Raw genomic sequence first — 22,738 nt, 5'->3', positions numbered from 1 at the left:
GGTGGAGCTGTTGCCTCCTCCATGCAGCTGTGGTGCAACACTCCACATAGACACTCACCCACATGACAAGGAACATTCACACACATCAATGTCCAGGGGGCGTACACATCATTTGGACACTCTCACCACTCTCACCACAGCTCCACTCAACTCACACACATCTGTGGGTACAGTCACCTGTCACACCGGGGGGGGGGCACTGAATCACCTCTGGACTATAGAACAAAAATGGCCCAAAGGATTGGGCAGGCTGAATGTGCCATGCACTATGCAGTGAATGTCACAGTAAGCACAATGCAAGTGAGAAGTGCACACAGGAACTGCATCATGCTCTGCATGGGAGACATAAGCCATTCCCCCCCCTGGGACCCACTCTAAACAACATTGCATGTCTGTCACACCTGGACACAATGCCAGAAGTGACAGTCACAAAGAAGGTGCACAGTCAAAGGTAGTGGAGTCAGCACTCACCTGCTCCCCTGGTCTTCAATACAGGCTGGTGTACTGTGGGAGGATGACATCCAGCAATGCCTCATTCTCCTCCTGGGTGAATGGCTAGGCCCTCTCCACAGACCTTGACATGGTGCCAGAGGAAGCACAGGCAGCAGCAGTGGTGTCGACTGAAAGGTAGTGCAGGCAAGTGCCCTCTCATGGGTTCTGGCTGACTTATATCTGCCTTGCTGGGCTGTTTCATTTACAGGAGTACAGAGTGATTGGTCAGTCTCATTTGCATCCTACGTTTCCTCCAATCCCTTTAAACATACACCAGTGAGTGCCTTTGCATGGTTCAAAATTTGAGCATAATGTGAAGTCAACAACCACTTTGCAACATTGTATTTAGTTGCCAACTGCCTTTTACAGGCCACCTGATGGAAAAATTTGAACTGGAAACTCGGTATCCATGACAACCAGCATGCATTTAGGCCCTAATACTTGTCCCTCATGTGTCCCTATGTAATTTAGCAATCCACACACAGGTACGGTGCGTTTGACACGTACCCCTACGGCACCAGTTGCACAGTGTGTTTGACACGTATGTGTACGACCAGTGTGTACTCGTACGTGTACACGTACGTGTACGACCAGTGTGTACACGACCAGTGTGTATACGTACGTGTACTACGGTCGTACACGTACGTGTATGACCAGTGTGTACACGTACGTGTACGACCAGTGTGTACACGTACGTGTACTACGGTCGTACACGTACGTGTACTACGGCAGTGTACACACTGGTCGTACACGTGTGTGTGTACGGTCCGTACACACACCCGTACTCCGGCGGGAACACCAATATAATGATTCGGACCGCTCACACGCCCTCAGAGCGTGTGTAAGGGGCGTTTCACAGCTTACACTGGTGATAGGAGGTGCATACGAAAGGAATGGAGGTGTCAGACTCGTGCACGGCTGTACATCAAGTCATTGTCATTGCAGTCCTTCATGTGCAGGGCCTAGGTGTACGACCAGTGTGTACATGTAGGTGTACACACTGGTCGTACATGTACGTGTACACACTGGTCGTACACATACGTGTGTACGGTCCGTACACACACCTGTACTCCGGCGGGAACAACAGTGTGATGATATGGACCGTTCACACGCCCTCAGAGCGTGTGTACGGTGCGCTTCACAGCTTACACAGGTGATAGGAGGCGCACACGAATGGAATGGAGGTGTCAGACTTGTGCACGGCTGTACATCAAGTCATAGTCATTCCAGTCCTTCATGTGCAGAGCCTAGGTGTGTCAGGCAGTGATATGGCACATGTCTCCTCATGTTTTAGCACAATAGATGTGTGATGACCTTTGTACACATGTCATGTGTGATGGGGCAGTATGTGGCACACTTCCCCTTCCCACTTTGCACATGTGTGCATGTAGTACAAACGTGTCAAGCACTGCATCACTGGCATGGCACAGTCACCAACACCCGCAACTGTCCCCTGATGCCAGGGACAGGGACACTAACACCTGACATCTAAGTACCAGCGTGCCCCGATGTGACTATGTCCTGTGTGTGTCATGTGTTCCCATGAGCTTGCTGTTGGTGTTCCGTCAACTGCATCTGCTGTTGCTGCATCCAAAATGTGTCTGTGTGTAGATGGGCATGGCACACATATACGCACACCATGCCACATGTGGATTCACACGTTACGTGTGTCTGGATGCTTCAAAGATGATTTTATGACATGAAAACATATCTGTGCCGTTTCCATGTCTGTGTTTTTGTTTTTCACGTGTACCCTTTCATCGCTATGTGTGTCATCTGTACATTTTCAATGACATGTGACCTGTGCGTCTAGCTTGCTGCCAGCAGTCTGTATGAGATTACATCCTTCAAATGCAGATATGTGGAAGTATGTCACTCCTGTGATGTCTCTGGCTGTTCACTTACACTGGCCCACAGCTAGTTTCGGGGCATGTCATGTAGAACTTGACTATCAACGGGTGTAGCTGGCTTGTCGTAGGAGTATCACCTGGCTGGCATACGTGTCCTGGATGTATTGCACAGACCAGACTCTGTATTTAGCAGATGTGTAGTAGCAGTTGAGCATGTGCTCAGTTCATTGACATTGATGTTGTTATGTACTCACTCTTCGTTATTCCTTCCAATTTTCTGCAGGGCACCGCCTCTCCCCCGACCAATGCCAGACTTGGGTGCCATGAGGGAACGTGACTGCATAAGACGTTACCGCTTCTCGCAACAGTTGATTGAGAACTTGACCGCAAAGCTGGAACCACACCTCCAACCGCGACACAGGTATCCTACTGTGCTGACTCCCAAGATGAAGGTGATGGCAGCCCTACATTTTTTTGCCACCGGTACGTTTCAATTCACCATAGCTGATGTGGGTGGCATGTCACAGACCATGTTCAGCCATGTCCTGCATGATGTTTTAGAAGCCATGTTGGAGCACCTGGATGAATTCATCCATTTTCCAACTCGTGAACAGTTGACAGGTGTCAAGGTTGAGTTCTATGCCCTGGGAGGGATGCCCCATGTAATTGGGTCTATTGATGGGACACATGTGGCTTTGGTACCACCACAGGCACAGGAGGTTGCCTATCGCAACCGTAAACATTACCACTCTATAAATGCCCTTGTGGTGTGTCTTGCTAACATGCTGATTTCCCATGTCGGTGCACGTTTTCCAGGGTCAGCACACGATGCCTACATCATGAGGCGTAGCAGGGTGCCAGAAATGATGCTGCGGCTGCACAATGAACGAGCATGTCTTGTTGGTGGGTATACTCTGTTTGTCCTTTGTTTAGCGCTATCTTTGTATCTTACGGCATCTCCTGACCCACTTCTTTACATGATGTTTCCATGTAGGGGACTCTGGCTATCCCAACATGCCATGGCTGATGACGCCTCTCCGCACCCCCAGAACAGCTGCAGATCACCGTTACAACAACGCACATGGGCAGACCAGGCGAGTGATCGAGAGGACGTTTGGCCTCCTGAAGAGCAGATGATTCCGGTGCCTTCACAAGACAGGCGGGTCCCTCCCATATGCACAGGTGAAGGCCTGCAAGAACTTCCTCGTGTGCTGCATGCGGCACAACATGGCAGTGGAGAAGGCTGTGCCACTCATCCTGGATCCAGATGAGCAGGAACATCCACCCGTGGAGGATGAAGGGCTTGGTCACGAGGCAAGTGAGGATGAGGAGGAGGAGGAGGATGACATCCGGAGTCAGCTCATACGCAACTTCTTCTCATAATGGTGAGTCCATGGGTCTGAGTGTGCACGCCTGGAGCCTTGTGTGGCATGTGTTGCAATGTGTGTGTCCAGCTGACTGTAGGTGTGTTCAGATGTGTCACTCGAGTGATGATGTCCTTCCACACATTTTAGGTTAGACACTCAATTTAAATATAGCATGGTGACACACTTATTCCTGTAGAGTAAATGACCATGCATGCAGATGACAATCTTTTCCCTGACTTCTTGTGTGTCTGTCATCCCCAGGTAGTTTTGCATGCTGTCTGCTTGTGTCATCGTTGGCCTCCCGCTATTCCTTATGAGTATTGCAACGTGTGCTGAATCAGCGTCCCATGCACGGACATGGTGAAAAGTCTTTTTGGTTAAGGATTGCTGCAAGGCATTTTGGTGTTGGTAGGTGTTTGGAATGTGTGGGCACTGCTCCTGTGCATGTTGTGTTACTATACATACATGTCGACTCACCATGGGGCACATGACATGTTGCATGACTCCCATGTATTGATAGTCACCCTTCGTAACAGTCATCTCTAATGGGACTGTAGATTCTGATGAAGGCATCAATGTGTGTACAACTTCCCTCTGAAACATACGGGATGCTAAGGGTGGACATAGTGTGGGACATCCCCATGAGAGGATCAATTTGGAATTGTAGCCCCTTCGTGTGCAACAGTGGGTGTTTGGCTCACCCCCTTCACTTGTGTGCCAGTTCAATGGATTTACAGCATCTGTGTTGTGAAGGGGGTGTCCAGTGTAGGTCCCACATGTTCAGCCAAATTACCTGTGAGTCTGTTCATATTGATGCATTTCCCTAGGTGTGAACCTGAGTAATAAAGGTGTTCCTCACCCTCCAAGGTGCCTCATCTCTGTCAATGCAGGTCTCTTGCCACTTTGCATGCGGCATCTCTGGCATAGTTGTCAAAGATTGTGCATATGAGTCTATGTGTAGTTTAGCAACATGCATGCAGTTCTTCAGGGATTAGAATCTCTATTGTGCATGATGTCCATGGGTGTATGTATTTGGGCATGTTGGTGACCACAACGCGCCGTCAACACCTGCTGAGGGTGTGTATCTGGTGCGCAGCTCGGCCTTCCATTTCATGATCCGGTGTCAGTCATCTTTGGTGATTGTGCATCCATTGTCTCTGGGTGTGCCATGGGAAACCGGACACTCCTTCCTTTACATACGCCTGTTGCAGTTGTCCTTTCTGACATCCTTGTCTTTGTGTGCAACTTGTGGCATAGTTTCCAGGACATGCCGCCTGCTGCTGCGGCCCCTGCAGCAAGGGCCCACAAAGTTTACAGATTCTGCAACACACACACCTCAAAGATGCTCCACTCTTCCTCCCTCCACCCATTCATTTGGCTGGGATCAGCTTGTCTGTGCCACTGTTGCGCCCACGCGGTGCCAAAGGCTGGACCGTCAGTGCATGCAACGTGCACATTGCACGACCCTCATGTCCTTACATGACCCACATCACACTACAGTCTGATGTTGCAGCCACCCTCCAAGCATTGTCCATCCGAAAAGCTACCGCCTGCTCTCAGGCATACCCTAGGCGCACACACGACACCTTTGCATGATGAGTGTGCAACTCCAACTGCCTACACAGCGCTGCCCCACCTTCCAGGCCCTGTCACACCAACCAGGTCATGTCCCTCCTACTCCCCACCGGCTCCGTACACCAGCAAGGCCATGGGAGTGGGACTCAAGCCTTCAGCATGTAGTATAGTGGCATCATCTGGCACATGGCCCAGGTATCATCTCTCAGCATGTCAATCTTCAATGTGTCCAGGTCCCCCTCTCCGGCATCACATGCGCACAGCATCTCAACATCAGCTCGTATGCCATTGACAGCCAGGTGCTCCTCACCCTCACCAAAGACGCAGCCATTGCCAGTTCAAACATTCAAGAAGGCATGAGATCCATTGATGAATGGCTGAACATCAGCCACCTGAGGCTGGACTTGTACAGGACTGAGGTAATCATCTGAGGATTGTCCCCTTACAGCTGGGTCAACTGCTTGTGTCCCACCCGCAAGAGCCCTGCACATGCACCCAGTGCCCACGCACACAAGATGGTGTGCATCATGGATTCGTCACTCACATTTGCCATGCTAATCACCAGCATCTGTACCTCAGGGTGCAACACCCTCTGCATGATGCACATGATCCACAGATAGATCCACTCCAAGGAAAGACAGACCATCCCCCAGGCCCACGACACCAGCTGTGTCAACTACTGCCCCGCCCTCTACGGAGCAAGTACATCCTAACTCCCGGGAAACTTGTCCACATCCAGGCTGCATGTGCACACCTCAGCTTCAACATCCCGCGCCCCAGCCACATCACCGTCCACCAGAGATAGCTGCAATGGATCACTGTGTGCTGCAGGATGGCCTTCAGACTCCTCACCCACACTCAGGAGGCAGGCCACAACCCCAGACCCCAAACCAACCTTTGCCGTCTGTCATCCGAGACCCCGTTGTGCCAACTCTGTGCATCCAACCTTGCCCTGGCCACCATTCTTCACATCCACCGTACTCCAGCATGCAGGACATAGTTCTCCCACCTGGTAAGACATACCTGCTACTCCCTCCCCGGCAACATCCACATGAGCCATGACCTCTACGCCTTCAGGATACTCTTCCCAATTGGTCTGTCCGCACAGTATTGCATGCCCCCCCTCAGCAGCTTGAGGCCATCACGGGTGAGTATTGTGCTCCATGTCTGTATTGTATGATACATTGTTACCCATGTGTGTCCTGTCCCAGACTCAGATTCCAGGGTATGGATGGCTGGAGTTAGTTCAACACTCAGGCATAGTTTGACATTTCCCCACACGTAGGTTGTGTACTCATGCAAAATGAATGCAACATGTAATTGTAGAAATTAAGATTTATTCTCGGTGGGGGCCTGTTAGGTGCTATACAGTGTGCATGGAATACAAAGTTCACAGGGGGAGATGGGATCCTTGTCATTTGGAGTCATCAGAGTCCAGACCACAGTGTTGGTCATCATTGGTCAGACTGTGACCAGCAAGTCCATGTGGCAGAGAATGTCATTGGATGAGGTGCTGCTGTTGCGCATGAGGGCCAGGTGCCAGGCCAGGTGACCTGGGAGATGTGGATGGTCCGCTGCCTCTCACGGTCTTTTCCGTGGACGACCCACCTTCCTCGCGGGACCCTCAGATGCCGGCCTTGACGATGCTTGGGATGCTCCGTCGGACGAATCCTCCTCCTCCTCCCTCCCTGTGGCTGGTGGTGGTCTTCGCCTGGTGGCACAGGGAGGGTTGCCCATGTTGTCGGCGATCCGACGGAGTGAACGGCTTATGTCCGTTTGCACCGCCAGGAGCTCAGCAAGTCTTGCCTCCATCCGTCCTTGGTGTTGTTGTTGACTGGCGTGTTGCTCGGCCTGCTGGTTCTTAATCTCGTTGAGGGTCCCCACTACCTGGCTGATGCCCCTGGTGTCACGCCGGTATGTGTCCAAGATGTGGCGTATGTGTGACATACCGGTTCCCTCAGCTGGCTGGTCAGGTTCGCGTCTCCGCCTGCCTCCACTCCCACCACCCCTGCCCACACGAGCCTGTCCTGCCGTTGTGGGCACATCGGGTCTATGGGACCCCTGAGGGATGGCATTTGCAGGGTTGTCTGCCTCCTCCTGGGTGGCCGGAGAACCTTGTCCCTCCAGGTCAGACTGGCTCAGTTGTTCTGTGCGGGCAGGACTCCTGGGTGTCTCCTGGGATGTGGCAAGAATGGGGGTGGTGGTTGGCACAGATGTACCTGACGCAGGTGCTGCAGGGGCTTGGGCACCAGAGGGTCCAGGTTGGTTGGGGTCATCCACAGAGTGCTGAGAGTCGTCGCTGCCGGTGGGACCATCTTCCTGCTGAGCCTGGGCCTGTGATTGTCCCCGTTCTATGACGTTGCCCTGTGTGTGAGAGAGAGACAATGTTAACGCTGTTTCATGCGACATCCATGTTTCATACATGTTCTAGTTGCCACAGTTCCTCCAGGTAGTTGTATAGTTGTATGTGCCTTGCATTCACATCAATGTTCACTTGTGGATGGGTATGTTGCAGGGGACTGATTGAAATGTTATCCAGGGTCTTTGACATGTCGCATTTGGCCTTGTGTGCTTTTTAGGCTGTGGCTTGATCTTGATGTGTCACATGTCCATTGTGAGAGTGTGTGACTCCATTGGCTGCCCCGGGGGTGTGTGCTTGTGTAAGGGGTGAGTGATCATTCCTCAGCCCGACGCTGTTCAACATCCACATGGCCCCCCTCACACAAGTGGCCTGCCACCACAACCTCAAAAACATCTCCTACGCCGACGACACCCAGCTCATCCTCTCCCTCACCAAGGACCCTCACACCGCCAAGACAAACATCCACGAGGGTCTGAGGGCCATCGCCGACTGGATGCGGAGCGGCCATCTGAAACAGAACTCGGACAAGACGGAGGTCCTCATCCTCGGACTCACACCCTCAACCTGGGACGACTCCTGGTGGCCGATCGCTCGGGGGACATCACCGACACCCACCAAACACGCACGCAACCTAGGATTGATCCTCGCATCCTCCCTCTCCATGTCCAAGCAGGTCAACGGCGTCTCCTCCTCCTGCTACGACACCCTACGCACGCTCCGCCGGATCTACTGGTGGATCCCGACTTAAACAAGTAGAACAGTGACACAGGCCCCCGTCAGCAGCTGACTGGACTACGCCACTGCACTCTACGCAGGACTCCCATCCACACACCAACGGCGGCTACAACGCTTCGGAAACGCCTCGGCACAACTGATCGTCAATGCCCCCCGCCACAGCCACATCACCCCCCTTCTGAGTGACCTGCACTGGCTCCACATCTACAAGAGGATCACCTGTAAGCTCCTCAGCCACGCACACAAGGCACTCCACACTGCCGGACAAGCCTACCTGCACATCAGACTCAGCTTCTACACCCCCACCCGCCAGCTCCGCTCCGGCATCCCCACCCTCGCAGCTGTCCCCCGCATCCAACGTACGCCCGCCTGCAGCATATCCTTCTCCTACCTCGCCGCCAAGACCTGGAAGACCCTCCCAACCCACCTGCGACTGACCCAAGACCTACTTGCCTTCAGGAGACTCCTCAAGACCTGGCTCTTCGAGCAGTGGTGGAACACCCCACCCCCTCAGTGCCTTGAGACCCTCACAGGTAAGTAGCGCGCCTTACAAGTACCCTGATCGATTGTTGATTGATTGACGGTGCCTGCTGGTGGGTGTGGTGTGATTTGGCAGTGGGTCTCCCAGGTGATGTATCTGTCCCACCATGGCGCATGCTGCCATGTCAGTGAGTGTGAGTTCCTGTCCTAGATTTCTGAGCTTGTTGTGTTTGTGTTAGAGTTTGCAGTTGTCACAGGAGGGCCTTGTGCTGCCTACAGCAGGGCCAAGTGTCAGCTACCTTGTCAGTACTTTGCCAGTCCCTGTGCATTGCGCATGGTGCATGGGTATGTACCTGGGCCATATGGGCTGAGGGCAATGGTGTCTGTTTCTGAATTGTACAATATGTTTAGTGATCCCCACCCTCCCAGCATCCCGGACATCCTGTCTTGGGTTTGTGGTTTGTGTAGGCTGGGACATGGCATGGCCTTGCTTTGTGAATGTTAGTGGCATGAACGTTGTTTAGAGTGTGGTTGTGTCAGGTGAGGGCTTGGGGGTAGGTGAGTGCATTTGTTGTAGTTGGGGTGTGGATGCCATTCCCCCCATGTTACGTGAGTTGTTTGTGTACTCACCAGGCTCTCGAACTCCTTCGACTCCGTGTACTCCCACCGGCGGAAGCAGGGCCATCACCTTCTCCTCCCAGGGATGGTAATGTACCGGTCTGCGGGGCAGCCCACCTCCTGTGATGTTACTCTGGGCGTATTCCTCATTCATTTTGCGCTTGACTGCCCTGCGCAGATCGTACCACCTGGCTTGACATTCATTCCTGGTCCTTCTGATGGGCGCAACAGCATTCACCCGATCAACGATCCTCTGCCACAGGCTAGTTTTTTGGGATATGCTGGTCTGTCTGACCAATGTTCCAAAGAGCTGTGGCTCGACTCTGATGACTTCGTTGACAAGGATGTCCAGCTCCTCCCTTGTGAACTTTGGATTCTAGTCTGTGGGCATGGTGTGGGGTGTGGGTGTGGATGGTTGTGGGTGTGTGGGTGTGAATGTGTAGGTGTGTGTGTATGTGTAGAGGGGGTCTGTGTGAAGGAGGTTGTGTGAAGGTGTGTAAGTTAAGGTGTATGGGTGCAGTTGTTTGTGTGTGATGTCTGTCAGCAGTGGGTATGTTGCAAAGGCTCATGGTTTGTGATTGTGGGCCCTTTTTATTGGTCCATTTGTGGGTGTGGCTGGGTTTGAACTTTTGGTGGGTGTGTTATAAGAGGTAGTTGTGAGTTTGGGCCTCTGTTTGACTGTTTGGATGTGCCAGGTCAGTCTTTTAGTTGTTTTTTGTCTTGTAGACGTGTTTTGTGGTGTTGTGCGAGTCGAATTGACCCTCCTTGTGCTGTTTTACAGTGTACTGGTTCAGTACGAGTCGTTTTTGCGTATGTAAGGTGCGTCCATAGCTATGTTGTTGTACAGTGATCACATATGCAATGGTGTTGTACGATTCGTACATACGCGATGCTGGGGTACGGTGCGTCCAAGTACGGGGCTGGGGTGGGGGGTACGGGGCGTACATACGCGTGTGCTGGAGTATGGCGCGTACATGCGCGGGGGCTGGGGTGGGGGTGTATGGCGCGTACATACACGTGTGCTGGGGTACGGCACATACATACGTGGGTGGGGGGTTACGGTGCGTACATACGCGGGTGCCGGGGTACGGCGCGTACATACGCGGGTGCTGGGGTGGGGGGTACGGGGCGTACATATGCGGGTGCTGGGGTGGGGGGTACGGCGCTTACATACGCGTGTGCTGGGGTACAGCGCATACATGCGCAGGTGCTGGGGTGGGGGGGTATGGCGCGTGCATACACGGGTGCTGGGGTACGGCGCGTACATGCACGGGTGGGGGGGTACGGCGCATACATACACGGGTGCTGTGGTACGGCGCGTACATGCGTGGGTGCTGGGGTGGGGGGGTACGGCGCATACATACGCGGGTGCTGGGGTACGGCGCGTACATACGCGGGTGCTGGGGTGGGGGTACGGCACAGACATGCGCGGGTGGGGGGGCCGTACGACTAAGTTCGCTCCGTACAGGACGTTTTCCATACGCTTGTGTATTCGGGACGCCGGTACGGATTGGACTTGTGTGCTCGGACTTCAGTTTTACGACTCGTACGTAAATCTGTCCGGGGACGTCTCGTAGACTTTTCCCGATGCAATTCATATGTATTTTTACGGTACGAATCGGTTTGTGATTGTGGGCCCTTTTTATTGGTCCATTTGTGGGTGTGGCTGGGTTTGAACTTTTGGTGGGTGTGTTATAAGAGGTAGTTGTGAGTTTGGGCCTCTGTTTGACTGTTTGGATGTGCCAGGTCAGTCTTTTAGTTGTTGTTTGTCCTGTAGACGTGTTTTGTGGTGTTGTGCGAGTCGAATTGACCCTCCTTGTGCTGTTTTACAGTGTACTGGTTCAGTACGAGTCGTTTTTGCGTATGTAAGGTGCGTCCATAGCTATGTTGTTGTACAGTGATCACATATGCAATGGTGTTGTACGATTCGTAAATACGCGATGCTGGGGTACGGTGCGTCCAAGTACGGGGCTGGGGTGGGGGGTACGGGGCGTACATACGCGTGTGCTGGAGTATGGCGCGTACATGCGCGGGTGGGGGGGTACGGCGCATACATACGCGGGTGCTGGGGTACGGCGTGTACATACGCGGGTGCTGGGGTGGGGGTACGGCGCAGACATGCGCGGGTGGGGGGGCCGTACGACTAAGTTCGCTCCGTACAGGACGTTTTCCATAGGCTTGTGTATTCGGGACGCCGGTACGGATTGGACTTGTGCGCTCGGACTTCAGTTTTACGACTCGTACGTAAATCTGTCCGGGGACGTCTCGTAGACTTTTCCCGATGCAATTCGTATGTATTTTTACGGTACGAATCGCACTTCGCCGTTTGTACGGGACTTGTACGACTCGTACGTAAAAAAATACGGATACGAGTCGCATGGGAAATTATTTTACCCGATCGGAATCAGCACCTTTGTGTTAGTATTACTTTAATATTTTGTCATTTATTTAAAAACTTGTTAACACTGTCTGAGCATAGGTTGCACCTCATTAGTACACGTTTAACAACCAGTTGCAGCCTTTTTAATAACTTTTGATCTGTTTGAGCTACTGGCAATTTTTTAAATATCTGCAGATTATGTGGCAGATGATAGATTGTGTGGCAAATGCGGCAAATCCATAATTATGTGGCAAACACCACAGCTGCAAAATGACATAATTCCAATGGCCCTGGCTGTAACCCAGGAATGTGCAATGCACTGCAACAAGATATCATAATATGAAATGCTCACATTTGTTGTAACCTTGCTGTACTGGTGAGAATATATTCAGCCCAGTACAAAATCTTAAATGAAAAACTATTATTTATTTTCCCACAGCATTTTGCAGAGAACAGACAGGCACACATACTCTAGTAGGCATAGTAATTCCACATTTATTCTTAGATAATGGTCAGGCATTTATTGATTTCCTTGTGGCTGCTCCCCTAATGGACATGCACTGCAACTATCTGAATAGTATACTGTATGCTCCATCCTACTGTATATTACTGCACCCATCATACACAGATTAAAATACATAAACAGTCTCAGAATTCCCACACAGAAACATGTATAATTGAGGTTCAGAAGGATGCTCACAACCCTGGGCTCTGGTGCATCTGCACCTGCTGCATTATTGGCAGGTAATACCCGAATATGTGATGTTACAAAGCAATCAAAATGTTACATCGCAGTTTTTACAACGCAAGTCGTTACAACGACTTGCGCTGGAGGGCGCTGGACTTAGGAATAGTATAATTTACTATTCCAACTCCAGTCTGTGTACAGTAGGGAAGGTGTTGGAATAGTAAATCATACTATTCCTTAAGTTAGAGCACCATTCAGCGCGCGTTGTAATATCCGCGATGTAAAGGCATTGCGATACAATGCCTGCGTGGTAATGGATGTCTCCCGTAATACCCTGTCCCCACTCCCTCAATACACAACACTTATCTGCAGCTGGCCTCAGACAGAAGCTAGGGTTGCCACAGTAGGGCCATTTTCTTCCGACATTAATATTTCAATGTCACAGTCAGTACAAAAATAGAGAAAATCACCTAAAGCCGGCATTTTACCTCTTTTCAGTGCATACTTAAAACAGTATTTATAAAAACAATGCACTTTAAAATGTGTTCTAGAGCTTTCTTAATGACCCCTGACTAGAGTTGCCACCTGGCTAGTTTTCTACTGGTACCACCAGTATTTTAGTGTCCCAGCAGACACAAAAATAAGCAAAACCACCTAAAGTCTGTATTTTCTGTGCTTATTAGTACATACTTCAAACAGCAAATATGAATAGAAAACACTTTTAAATGTGTTGTAGAGCTGTGAAGATTCCTGACTAATAAATAAAGTAAATACAGACAGAACAGTCAAGTTAGAAATGAATCCATTCGATTTTAATCATAGTCCAATTTAGTATCCTGTCCAGTCCTTTGCACACTCTTAAAACAATGCTTATGTTTATGTTTTGTAAAGCGCATGGCTACCCGAAGGCGTCCCCTCGCTGGTGAGTACTTTGCTGAGAGTAGGGCCTCTGGTACATCAACGGGGAAACAGCCGCCTTAAGTTTCTTCCTGAAGGAAAGTTCATTTCCAGTGCTCTGAAACTGGGTGGAAGATCGTTCCATAACTTCGGTACTACATGTGCAAACGATCTTCCTCCTCATCTCATCCTTTTTACCCTGGTTGTACTGAGGAAATGAAGATGTGAGGATCTCAGGTGTATAGATGGAACATAAGTGGTTACCAACTCTCTGAGCTTTACTGGGCCCTTGTTTTTATGGTCCTATGAGCAATACAGACGGATTTAAACTTAATTGTTGCCTCAATTGGGAGCCAATGCAGCTGTTTGAGGGGTTTTCTTACGGAGACATAACTAGGAACCATTAGAAGGAGCCTTGCTGCCTCATTTTGCACAGTCCAAAGTCTCTTTGTTATGTATTTGGGTGCATCCACATAATGTGAGTTGCCATAATCCAGATGGGAAACTATGTGGGATTGAATGACCGTTTTCCTTAGATGCTCTGGGATCAATACCAGTATCTTCCTGAGCATTCGGAGTAAAGAGAAACAGATGCCAGATAGTTTATTTGCTTGGTGGTCCATTGCTACCAAATTGTCCAACCAGATTCCCAATTTTTTTGTCACCAGTTTGGGAACGGGTGGGGAGCAATGTCAACATGCCAGCTGATCAGAGATTTGTGTATGGCCTGGTTTCCAAGCATCATTAATTCCGTTTTATCACCATTCAGCTTTAGACAGCAGCTTGACATCCAGCAGCACAGTTTATCCAAACAGCATGCCAAATGTTTAACTCCTGGATTAGGTCCTTCTGTAAGAGAAACAACCAGCTGGGTGTAATCCACATAGGAGACCGCTGACAGGTTAATGTCCTGCACTAAGGTGGCCAGCTGGCGCACATATATATTGACCAATATGGGGCTGAGAGACAATCCCTGAGGGACACCACAAATCATTGGAAAGCTGTCAGAGAGGCAGTCTTTGTCCATAACTTGGTAGGATCTGTTTTCCAGATGGTGGTGAGCCAATCTAATGCTTTGCCCTGAATTTCCACCTTGCAAAGTCTATCTCTTAGGATCTTGTGATCCACTGTGTCAAAAGCCACACTTAAATCCAGTAGTAGGATGGCGGCTGAGCCTCTATTATCCAGTATATATTTGACCTCACCTGTGGTGACCACCAGAAGGGCTGCTTCTGTGCAATGGTGGGTACAGAAGCCCATCTGGGTTGGAAGAAGAATGTTGTTATTTTCCAGAAAGTTTGCTAATGTCCAATTGACATGTTTCTCTAGTACTTTTACTAGAAAAGGGAGTAATGAGATGGGTCGTAGATTTGCAAGGATGTCTTGATCTAGTTTCAATAGTGGCCTGATTACTGCATGCTTCCATTGCTTAGGGACCAAGCCCGCCTCTAGTGAGAAATTAAGAAGCTCCATAAGTGACGGTAATATGACCTCTGCCCCTTTGGATAAGGTATGTGGGGCAGTGGGATCTAATGGAGAGACCGATTTGGTTGCCTTTATAAGATTATGGATTGTCTCTTTGTCAAGTGTTTTGCTGGTATGGAGGCAATGACAGATCCCTGCCCTTAGTTACCTCCCCTAGCGCCAGTTTGGGATTGATCTACAACTAATGGCTAGTATTTTTCTTTTGGAAAGGTGGCAACCCTCCCTTTGATTACCCACCTGGCCCACCTGCCTGCCGCCGAAGGTACACCTGTCGCTCCAATTGTACCACAAAGTTGAATTTACTAGAACCCTCATACTCCCAAATCCAGAATTTTTTTATATCGTCTACATTTGTGCTCTAAAGCAAAAAATTCTGCCTTGGCGACATGTTGGTGTAGTACAAATCAAACAAATAAACAGGTAAAAAAACAAAACATTAAGCTACACCACCATAATCAGCCAGAGAACAATCATAGCTTGTAACAAGTCTGCCCTTCCTAGGAACGGTCCGTTATAGACACAAAAGGCAACCACAGTGTGTGGCCAACCACTTCCTACTAGACATGTTTCATGCAGAAAGATTTCCAGCCTAGCGTGTGACCCAGGTGTACTTTTCCAGGCATGTGATGCCTCTGTAATAGACAGGGAACTTCCTCTGCCCTCCAAGTACGCTGCCATTTTGATTTTTTAGCTCACCATGGTTATTATCCCTCAGAAGAACATTTTCCTAATAAGACGCGTCATTGATTAACATTTATTCGCAGATACCCTTATTTTTAACACCATCTCCTGCTTTCTCCATTTTAGACTTCTTCCGTTGAGGTATGTCCGACTTTCAATCCATAACAAACATCGGCGCTTGCTGAAGTTGAGGACGGCCACCCACAGGAATTATTACCTGCAGCTGCGTGACGTTCACCCCGACACTGTCTTTGAGCTCTGGACCCGGCTGGTACACATTCTGCACTGCGGCCTTTCCATCACATGCAAAGACCCATGTATCATCATTCCTTACAGCTTCGTGCACAAGGAGGTCGATATGGGCTCTTCTTCAGAGGTCTGGTACTCATTAACACAGCTTTGTATTTGTGAGATCGCTTGCTGGCCTACTAGCTGAGATCCTTTGCTTACAGCCTTGCATGGATCCCTTGTTTCATGTCATAATCTGTTGCTGTGGCTTGCTTTTATCAAGAAGTATCTCTTTAGACTTATCCTTCAGCCTCATTATGGAAAGCTGCTCCAGAATAGCCGTAGTACCCATGCCACTTCAAAGACTTTTGCAGCCCTGTGCAAACCTGCATTTTGTCTCGCCGTCCTCTAACATTTAGGACATATTGTTGCTGTAGACTGCAAATCTGTTGAACCTTTCTAATGGTGTTCAGGCGAAATATAGTCAGTGATATCGACTGACAACAATTATCGAGTTGAAAATATCGTGATACAGAAATAGCGTGAGCAAAAATATTGTAGACAAGAACATCGATTTTAGGGTGAATATTGTCAATTTTTAATATATAGAGGTCGTTAATATCGTTTGCAAAAATATAGTTGTTTCAAATATAGTTTTTTAAATTAGTGTTATGCATTTTAGTATATATTTTAAATGTTTATGATGTAATTTGTTTGTATAAATATTGATTTTGTTTTTTAATATATGTGTTACATTTTTAGTAGTTATTACATTTAGTTTAATTACATTTAGCTTATTTTAGTTCCTGTGGGGGTTGTAGGTTTATAGGGTGGGAAGTAATTTAGGGGCTCATTATGATGTGGAACGATCGCCACCGCCCGGCCGGCAGTGGCAATCGTTACGCCATCGTAATGAGAAATACCCCCTGCCATATTATGATGGCAGTGGATATCGGGTGGATGCACAGTCCATCTGCTGCTTTTCCGCCGGTTGGCAATTGTTACGATTGCCGGCCCGGGCGGAGCTGGGCCACTAATATGGTGGCGGTGCCTAGCAGGCACAGCCCGCCATATTAGGATGTGGTTGATTGATGGGCCTTTCCATGGCGGCGATGCCGCCATGGAAAGGCTGACGGGGATTGGCTTAGGGGGTCGTTGTGGGCCTCTTCAAGAGGTTGTAGGGGGGTGCACTGGGGGGGGGCTACCGTCCGCAATGGTAAAGGGCCAAGATGCGCCTGCCAGTATGGCGGGGGCATCCTAATTGGGCCTGTGGGACCGCCGCACGTCTGGTGGTCGGTCCCATCACCGTGATGATGGAGGGCGGACTGATGTCCACCCGCCATCATAATGAGCCCCTAAATCATAATGAATGATTATTTTGTTATTTAAGTATATTTATTTAATTGCTATTTAGTAGTGTTAATAGTGCCTTTAATTTTTTGCGGTAAAGTTTATGTGGGTTGTGAGGTTTATAGGGGTGATTAATAATTAGTTGTTAATTATTATTAATTAATTAATTGATAATTAATTTTGGTTGTGTAATATTTTTAGGTGTGGGCTGTGGGGTTTATATGGGTAAAGGAAGGACAGTAATTTATTTTTAATTCATTATAAATTAGTTGTTAATTAATACTAATTAATTGATTGATAATTGATTATGGTAATTGTGTAATTGTTTTCTTTAGGTGCAGGTTTTGGGAATTAATAGGGATAAAGGGTGGGAAGTAATTTTTTAATGAATTAATAAGTAGTTGATAATTAATGTTAATCAATTATTTGATAATTATGTTAATTGTTGAATTACATTTTTTGTGTGTGGGATTTGGGTTTATAGGGGTAAAGGGAGGGGAGTAAATACATTTAATGTAATCAATAATTACTTGGTAAATACTATTAGTTATTTAATTGAAAGGTAATTTAAATTTTGTAATTAATGTTTAAAGTTCAATTTTAGGTGTGGATTGTGGGGATTATAGGGGTAAACAGTAGCGGCTCGTGGAGGAAGTGACGCGGGGCGCTGGGGCAGAGCGGGGAAGCGGCAGGGTGGGGGGTAGTAAACTCCAGTTCATGGCCGACCAGAGTAATGTAACTAAATAAATAAATCAAACTAATTTCATTGTGTGCGCTGAAATGGCAAATGCGTTTCAGGCGTGCAGTGAAATTCATTTGATTTATTTAGTTACATTACTCCGGTCGGCGGTGAGCCGGAGTTTACTACCCCCACCCTGCCCCTCCCCTGCCCCGCCCTACTGCCCCGCGGCACTTCCTCCACGAGCTGCTACTGGGGGTAAAGGGTGGGAAGCTTTTATATTTTAGATGTGGGTTGTGGGTTTTGTAGGGGTAGGGCTTGGGAAGTAAATCAATAGTAAGCAATTCATATTTTTTTAAATTAATAATAATAATTAATTTAATAATTAATTGTTTTGTGTTTTGTGAGGGTATATTGTGGGAAGTGCATTAATAATAATTAATTAGTAATGAATATTTAGGTGCCGATTCCGATCCGGTAAAACCCGGGTACGAATGATCGTACGGAGCGTATTCTTCGTACGACTCATACCCGGGAAATGCACCTTACAAACCAACAAGTACGATTCGTACAGAAATACCATTTCCGTACGATTCGTAAAAAACTACGTGCGATGAAAAAATACCCACAATTCCGATCAGGGACATCGCGTACGTGACGTCCGGACGGAGTCAGGCAGCGTTCTACGGACCAGCAAGTACGATTCGTGCCTACGTCACTCCGCACGGATCATTTTTTACGACAGCCAAAATCTCCCAGGAAAGTGAGGACGAAGCGAAGAAGGAGCTGCGGGACGCGACGGACAGCCATGGACCCCATCCTACGTGTCATCCGGCCCTCCTAGCCTACGACCTGGTGCACAGAAACCGCCGCAGATGCCGCAGAAGGTCAGCACAACACCCAGGGGCAAAGGGGAAGCGAGGGGCAGGAAACATAACCTCCACCAAATATGTAAAATACCATATACTGTCCTAACATTACCTCCAGGGTCTGGTCACTTCGGGGGGCGTGTCCACCAATCCCCGCGTACCCGTCACCACTACAATGGTGGTACGGCCCGTAACCACGCCCTCAGAGCGTGGGTACGGCCTGTGCCACCATTGGAGTGGTGATGTAGGGGTACGCGTGGTACGTGCCGTACCCACGCCCTCAGAGCGTGGGTACGGCCCGTACCACCATTGGAGTGGCGATGTAGGGGTACGCGTGGTACGGGCCGTACCCACGCTCTGAGGGCGTGGGTACGGCTCGTACCACCATTGGAGTGGTGAAGTAGATGTACGCGTGGTACGGGCCGTACCCACGCTCTGAGTGCGTGGGTACGGCGCGTACCCCTACATCATCACTCCAATGGTGGTACGGGCCGTACCCACGCTCTGAGGGCGTGGGTACGGCCCGTACCACCATTGGAGTGGTGATGTAGGGGTACGCGTGGTACGTGCCGTACCCACGCCCTCAGAGCGTGGGTACGGCCCGTACCACCATTGGAGTGGCGATGTAGGGGTACGCGTGGTACGGGCCGTACCCACGCTCTGAGGGCGTGGGTACGGCTCGTACCACCATTGGAGTGGTGAAGTAGATGTACGCGTGGTACGGGCCGTACCCACGCTCTGAGTGCGTGGGTACGGCGCGTACCCCTACATCATCACTCCAATGGTGGTACGGGCCGTACCCACGCTCTGAGGGCGTGGGTACGGCCCGTACCACCATTGGAGTGGTGATGTAGGGGTACGCGTGGTACGCGCCGTACCCACGCCCTCAGAGCGTGGGTACGGCACGTACCACCATTGGAGTGGTGAAGTAGGTGTACGCATGGTACGGGCCATACCCACGCTTTGAGGGCGTGGGACCGGCCCGTACCACCATTGTAGTGGTGATGTAGGGGTACAGGCCGTACCCACTCTCTGAGGGCGTGAGTACAGCCTGTACCACCATTGGAGTGGTGATGTAGGGGTATGAGTGGTACGTGCCGTACCCACGCCTTCAGAGCGTGGGTACGGCCCGTACCACCATTGGAGTGGTGATGTAGGGGTACGCGTGGTACGTGCCGTACCCACGCCCTCAGAGCGTGGGTACGGCCCGTACCACGCGTACACCTACTTCACCACTCCAAAGGTGGTACTGGCCGTACCCACGCTCTGAGGGCGTGGGTACGGCACGTACCCCTACATCACCACTACAATGGTGGTACGGGCCGTACCCATGCACTCAGAGCGTGGGTACGGCCAGTACCACGCGTACCCCTACATCACCACTCCAATGGTGGTACGGGCCGTACCCTCGCCCTCAGAGCGGGGGTACGGACCGCATCACCCGTACCTCTAGGGCACCAGTACATTAGTGATACAAGGCGTACACACGCCACGAATGTTGGCTTAGGGCCTGGTGCAGCATATAACCAGTATATTGGGGTGTGTACATGGCCAGGACAGCAGTGAACAGCACCAAGGGTGAGGGTGGGTGGGTGGCGGCCAAGGAGTCCCAGCAGTGGACATAGACATGTGAGGGGTGGGTGCAGAGGACTCCCAGCAGTGGACAGAGACATGTGAGGGGTGGGTGCAGAGGACTCCCAGCAGTGGCCAGAGACATGTGAGGGGTGGGTGCAGAGGACTCCCAGCAGTGGCCAGAGACATGTGAGGGGTGGGTGCAGAGGACTCCCAGCAGTGGCCAGAGACATGTGAGGGGTGGGTGCAGACGACTTCCAGCAGTGGACAGAGACATGTGAGGGGTGGGTGCAGAGGAATACCAGCAGTGCCCAGAGACATGTGAGGGGTGGGTGCAGAGGACTCCCAGCAGTGGACAGAGACATGTGAGGGGTGGGTGCAGAGGAATACCAGCAGTGCCCAGAGACATGTGAGGGGTGGGTGCAGAGGACTCCCAGCAGTGGACAGAGTCATGGGTGTGTGTACATCATGATTAGATGAGCACAACTCCATGGGTGTATGTACGCATCCCTAATGTTCGACTATGTTGATAGTTTCATAACAACACTTCACTGACAGCAGTGTCCCACTCCCATGAGGATGGATGTCCTTCCCCCACTGCATGACACAACACATGTGGGTGTGAGGACAAATGACACATGCATACCCACCCCTGGCGGATGCAGCACAATACACACACAGAGATCATGCCACAAGACTGTATACTCATGTCAATGGCCACTACACTAAGAGAGACAAAGGGAACACACACTGTCACGCACATCCCAGGACTGATAGGAATGTACAGGTGCCGGGACAGCCACCAAGATGTTGCCCCTCAAGGAAGGAATAGGGTGGACTTCCCACAGATACAATGCCCACAATTGTCAGTCAGGTGCTCAAATACCCTGCAGAACAAGTACCAAATGTGTGCTAGGCTGGGATAACACACATGCATAGTGTGGAAAATGGTGATTGTTGCCATTAAGGCATGACAACATACTCAATACACAAGTACAGTGACTAGCAAGGATGGCACAGAGGATGCAGCCGGAGACATTGCTGAACAGGCATGGCCATAGTTGAAGGGATCCGTCACCAACAACGGAAATTTAGACACAGGTCAGCACTACAAAAGTGCAACTCCCTGCAGGGTACATGTCAGGTGCCACAGAGGAAGGAACAGTCCTTGGGACAATGTCTCCAAACACAAATAGCACACACGACCAAATATACCTTGCAGAGACATTGTGATGGCAGGCAGATACCATGGTCCACCCCATTAGCATCAGACGACAACTTTCTCCTGACACATAACACATTACCACCACCCCAACTCCGGAACCATCAGCACCCACATCAATACCTGAAATGCAAATGTGTTCAAACGGAAAACCAAATGCTTTATTCAACATTAAATGGAAAAGTAGTTAACGACACTATTAACAAAGGCACATGGCTAGTCCAGATCTGAAGTCCTTGGGGGGAACACATGGCCACGCGTCTCCCCTAGCTTGCCTGCACATTAGAACCCGCAGGTTCCTCGACTGGGGGGGGGGCATCATGTAGGGAAGGACCAGGCACTGCAGGGACAGGAGGTGGAAGGCTAGGTGTGGTGGGTGCAGGGACGGACGCCTCCACCACAAGGGGTGGGGCAGCGCCAAAGGTGGAGGCCGGCTCGGCGCTGCACACTGCTGCCAGGTCGTCAAGCGTCTCCCTTTCACCCGAAGACAACACAGCCTCAAAGGAGGGGGGGGGCGGAGTGATGGGGTGCAGCGCTACTGGGGGAGGGAGGGGACAGGGGGGGGCTCAACTCCCCTACCCGTGGAGTGCCGTTCCCGTTTGCCGGCTGGAGAGACAGAGGGGCTGAGGCCCAGCACAGCCAAGTAGGCCTCTTTCTCTGAAGGTGTGGTAGGGGAGCCGAGGGGAGTGCCTTTGGAGGGACTGGTTAGTGCGCCATGCGGCCTCGGACTGTGGCTGCCTGTATGCCTGTGTGCCCCAGACCCAGTGGGTGTGCCCTCATCCCCCTGAGTGTGCGTGGTGGTGTGCTGGCTGTGTCTGGTGGGGTGCGTGCTTGTGAATGTCTGTGTGTGCTTGGGACAGGTTTGGGAGTGGGAAGTGTGGATGGTGCAGGGGTAGGGGGGGGACGAAGCGCTGCAGGAGACTCACTGCTGCCGTCAGTTAAGAGTCCATGGACCTCAGCAACATCCGTTGGTCAGACATTGCTGATGACATGCCCTCCATGTACGACACCATCTGCGTCATCATTCGGGTCTGGCCATGGAGGACATTCAGCAGCGATGTTTGTCCAACCTGCAACTGTCACAGAATGTCCACAGACTCTGCAGTGAGGGCAGCAGGGGGGACAGGGGCAGGGGGTGCGGTGCCTGGCACGAAGGAGACACGGTGTTGCCTAGCACGGACAGAAGGGACCGGAGCAACTGGGAGGGC

The 22,738-nt window shown here is 50.6% G+C and overlaps 1 protein-coding gene across 1 annotated transcript in view; it reads left to right on the top strand.

The window, feature by feature from the left end:
* Positions 1–22,738, top strand: part of LOC146855805 (Golgi-associated RAB2 interactor protein 1A-like) — a 182,013-nt gene that overhangs the window by 57,267 nt on the left and 102,008 nt on the right. The window contains exon 3 of the mRNA XM_085653721.1: positions 15,737–15,986. Within this exon, the coding sequence (XP_085509847.1) occupies positions 15,737–15,986 (250 nt within the window). The remainder of the gene's footprint in view (positions 1–15,736; positions 15,987–22,738) is intronic.

This window comes from Triturus cristatus, chromosome 4_1, assembly GCF_964204655.1.
Source record: "Triturus cristatus chromosome 4_1, aTriCri1.1, whole genome shotgun sequence".
Lineage (NCBI taxonomy): Eukaryota > Metazoa > Chordata > Amphibia > Caudata > Salamandridae > Triturus > Triturus cristatus.
Note: the sequence above shows the minus strand (reverse complement) of the source record. Positions and strands in the feature narration are given on the sequence as shown.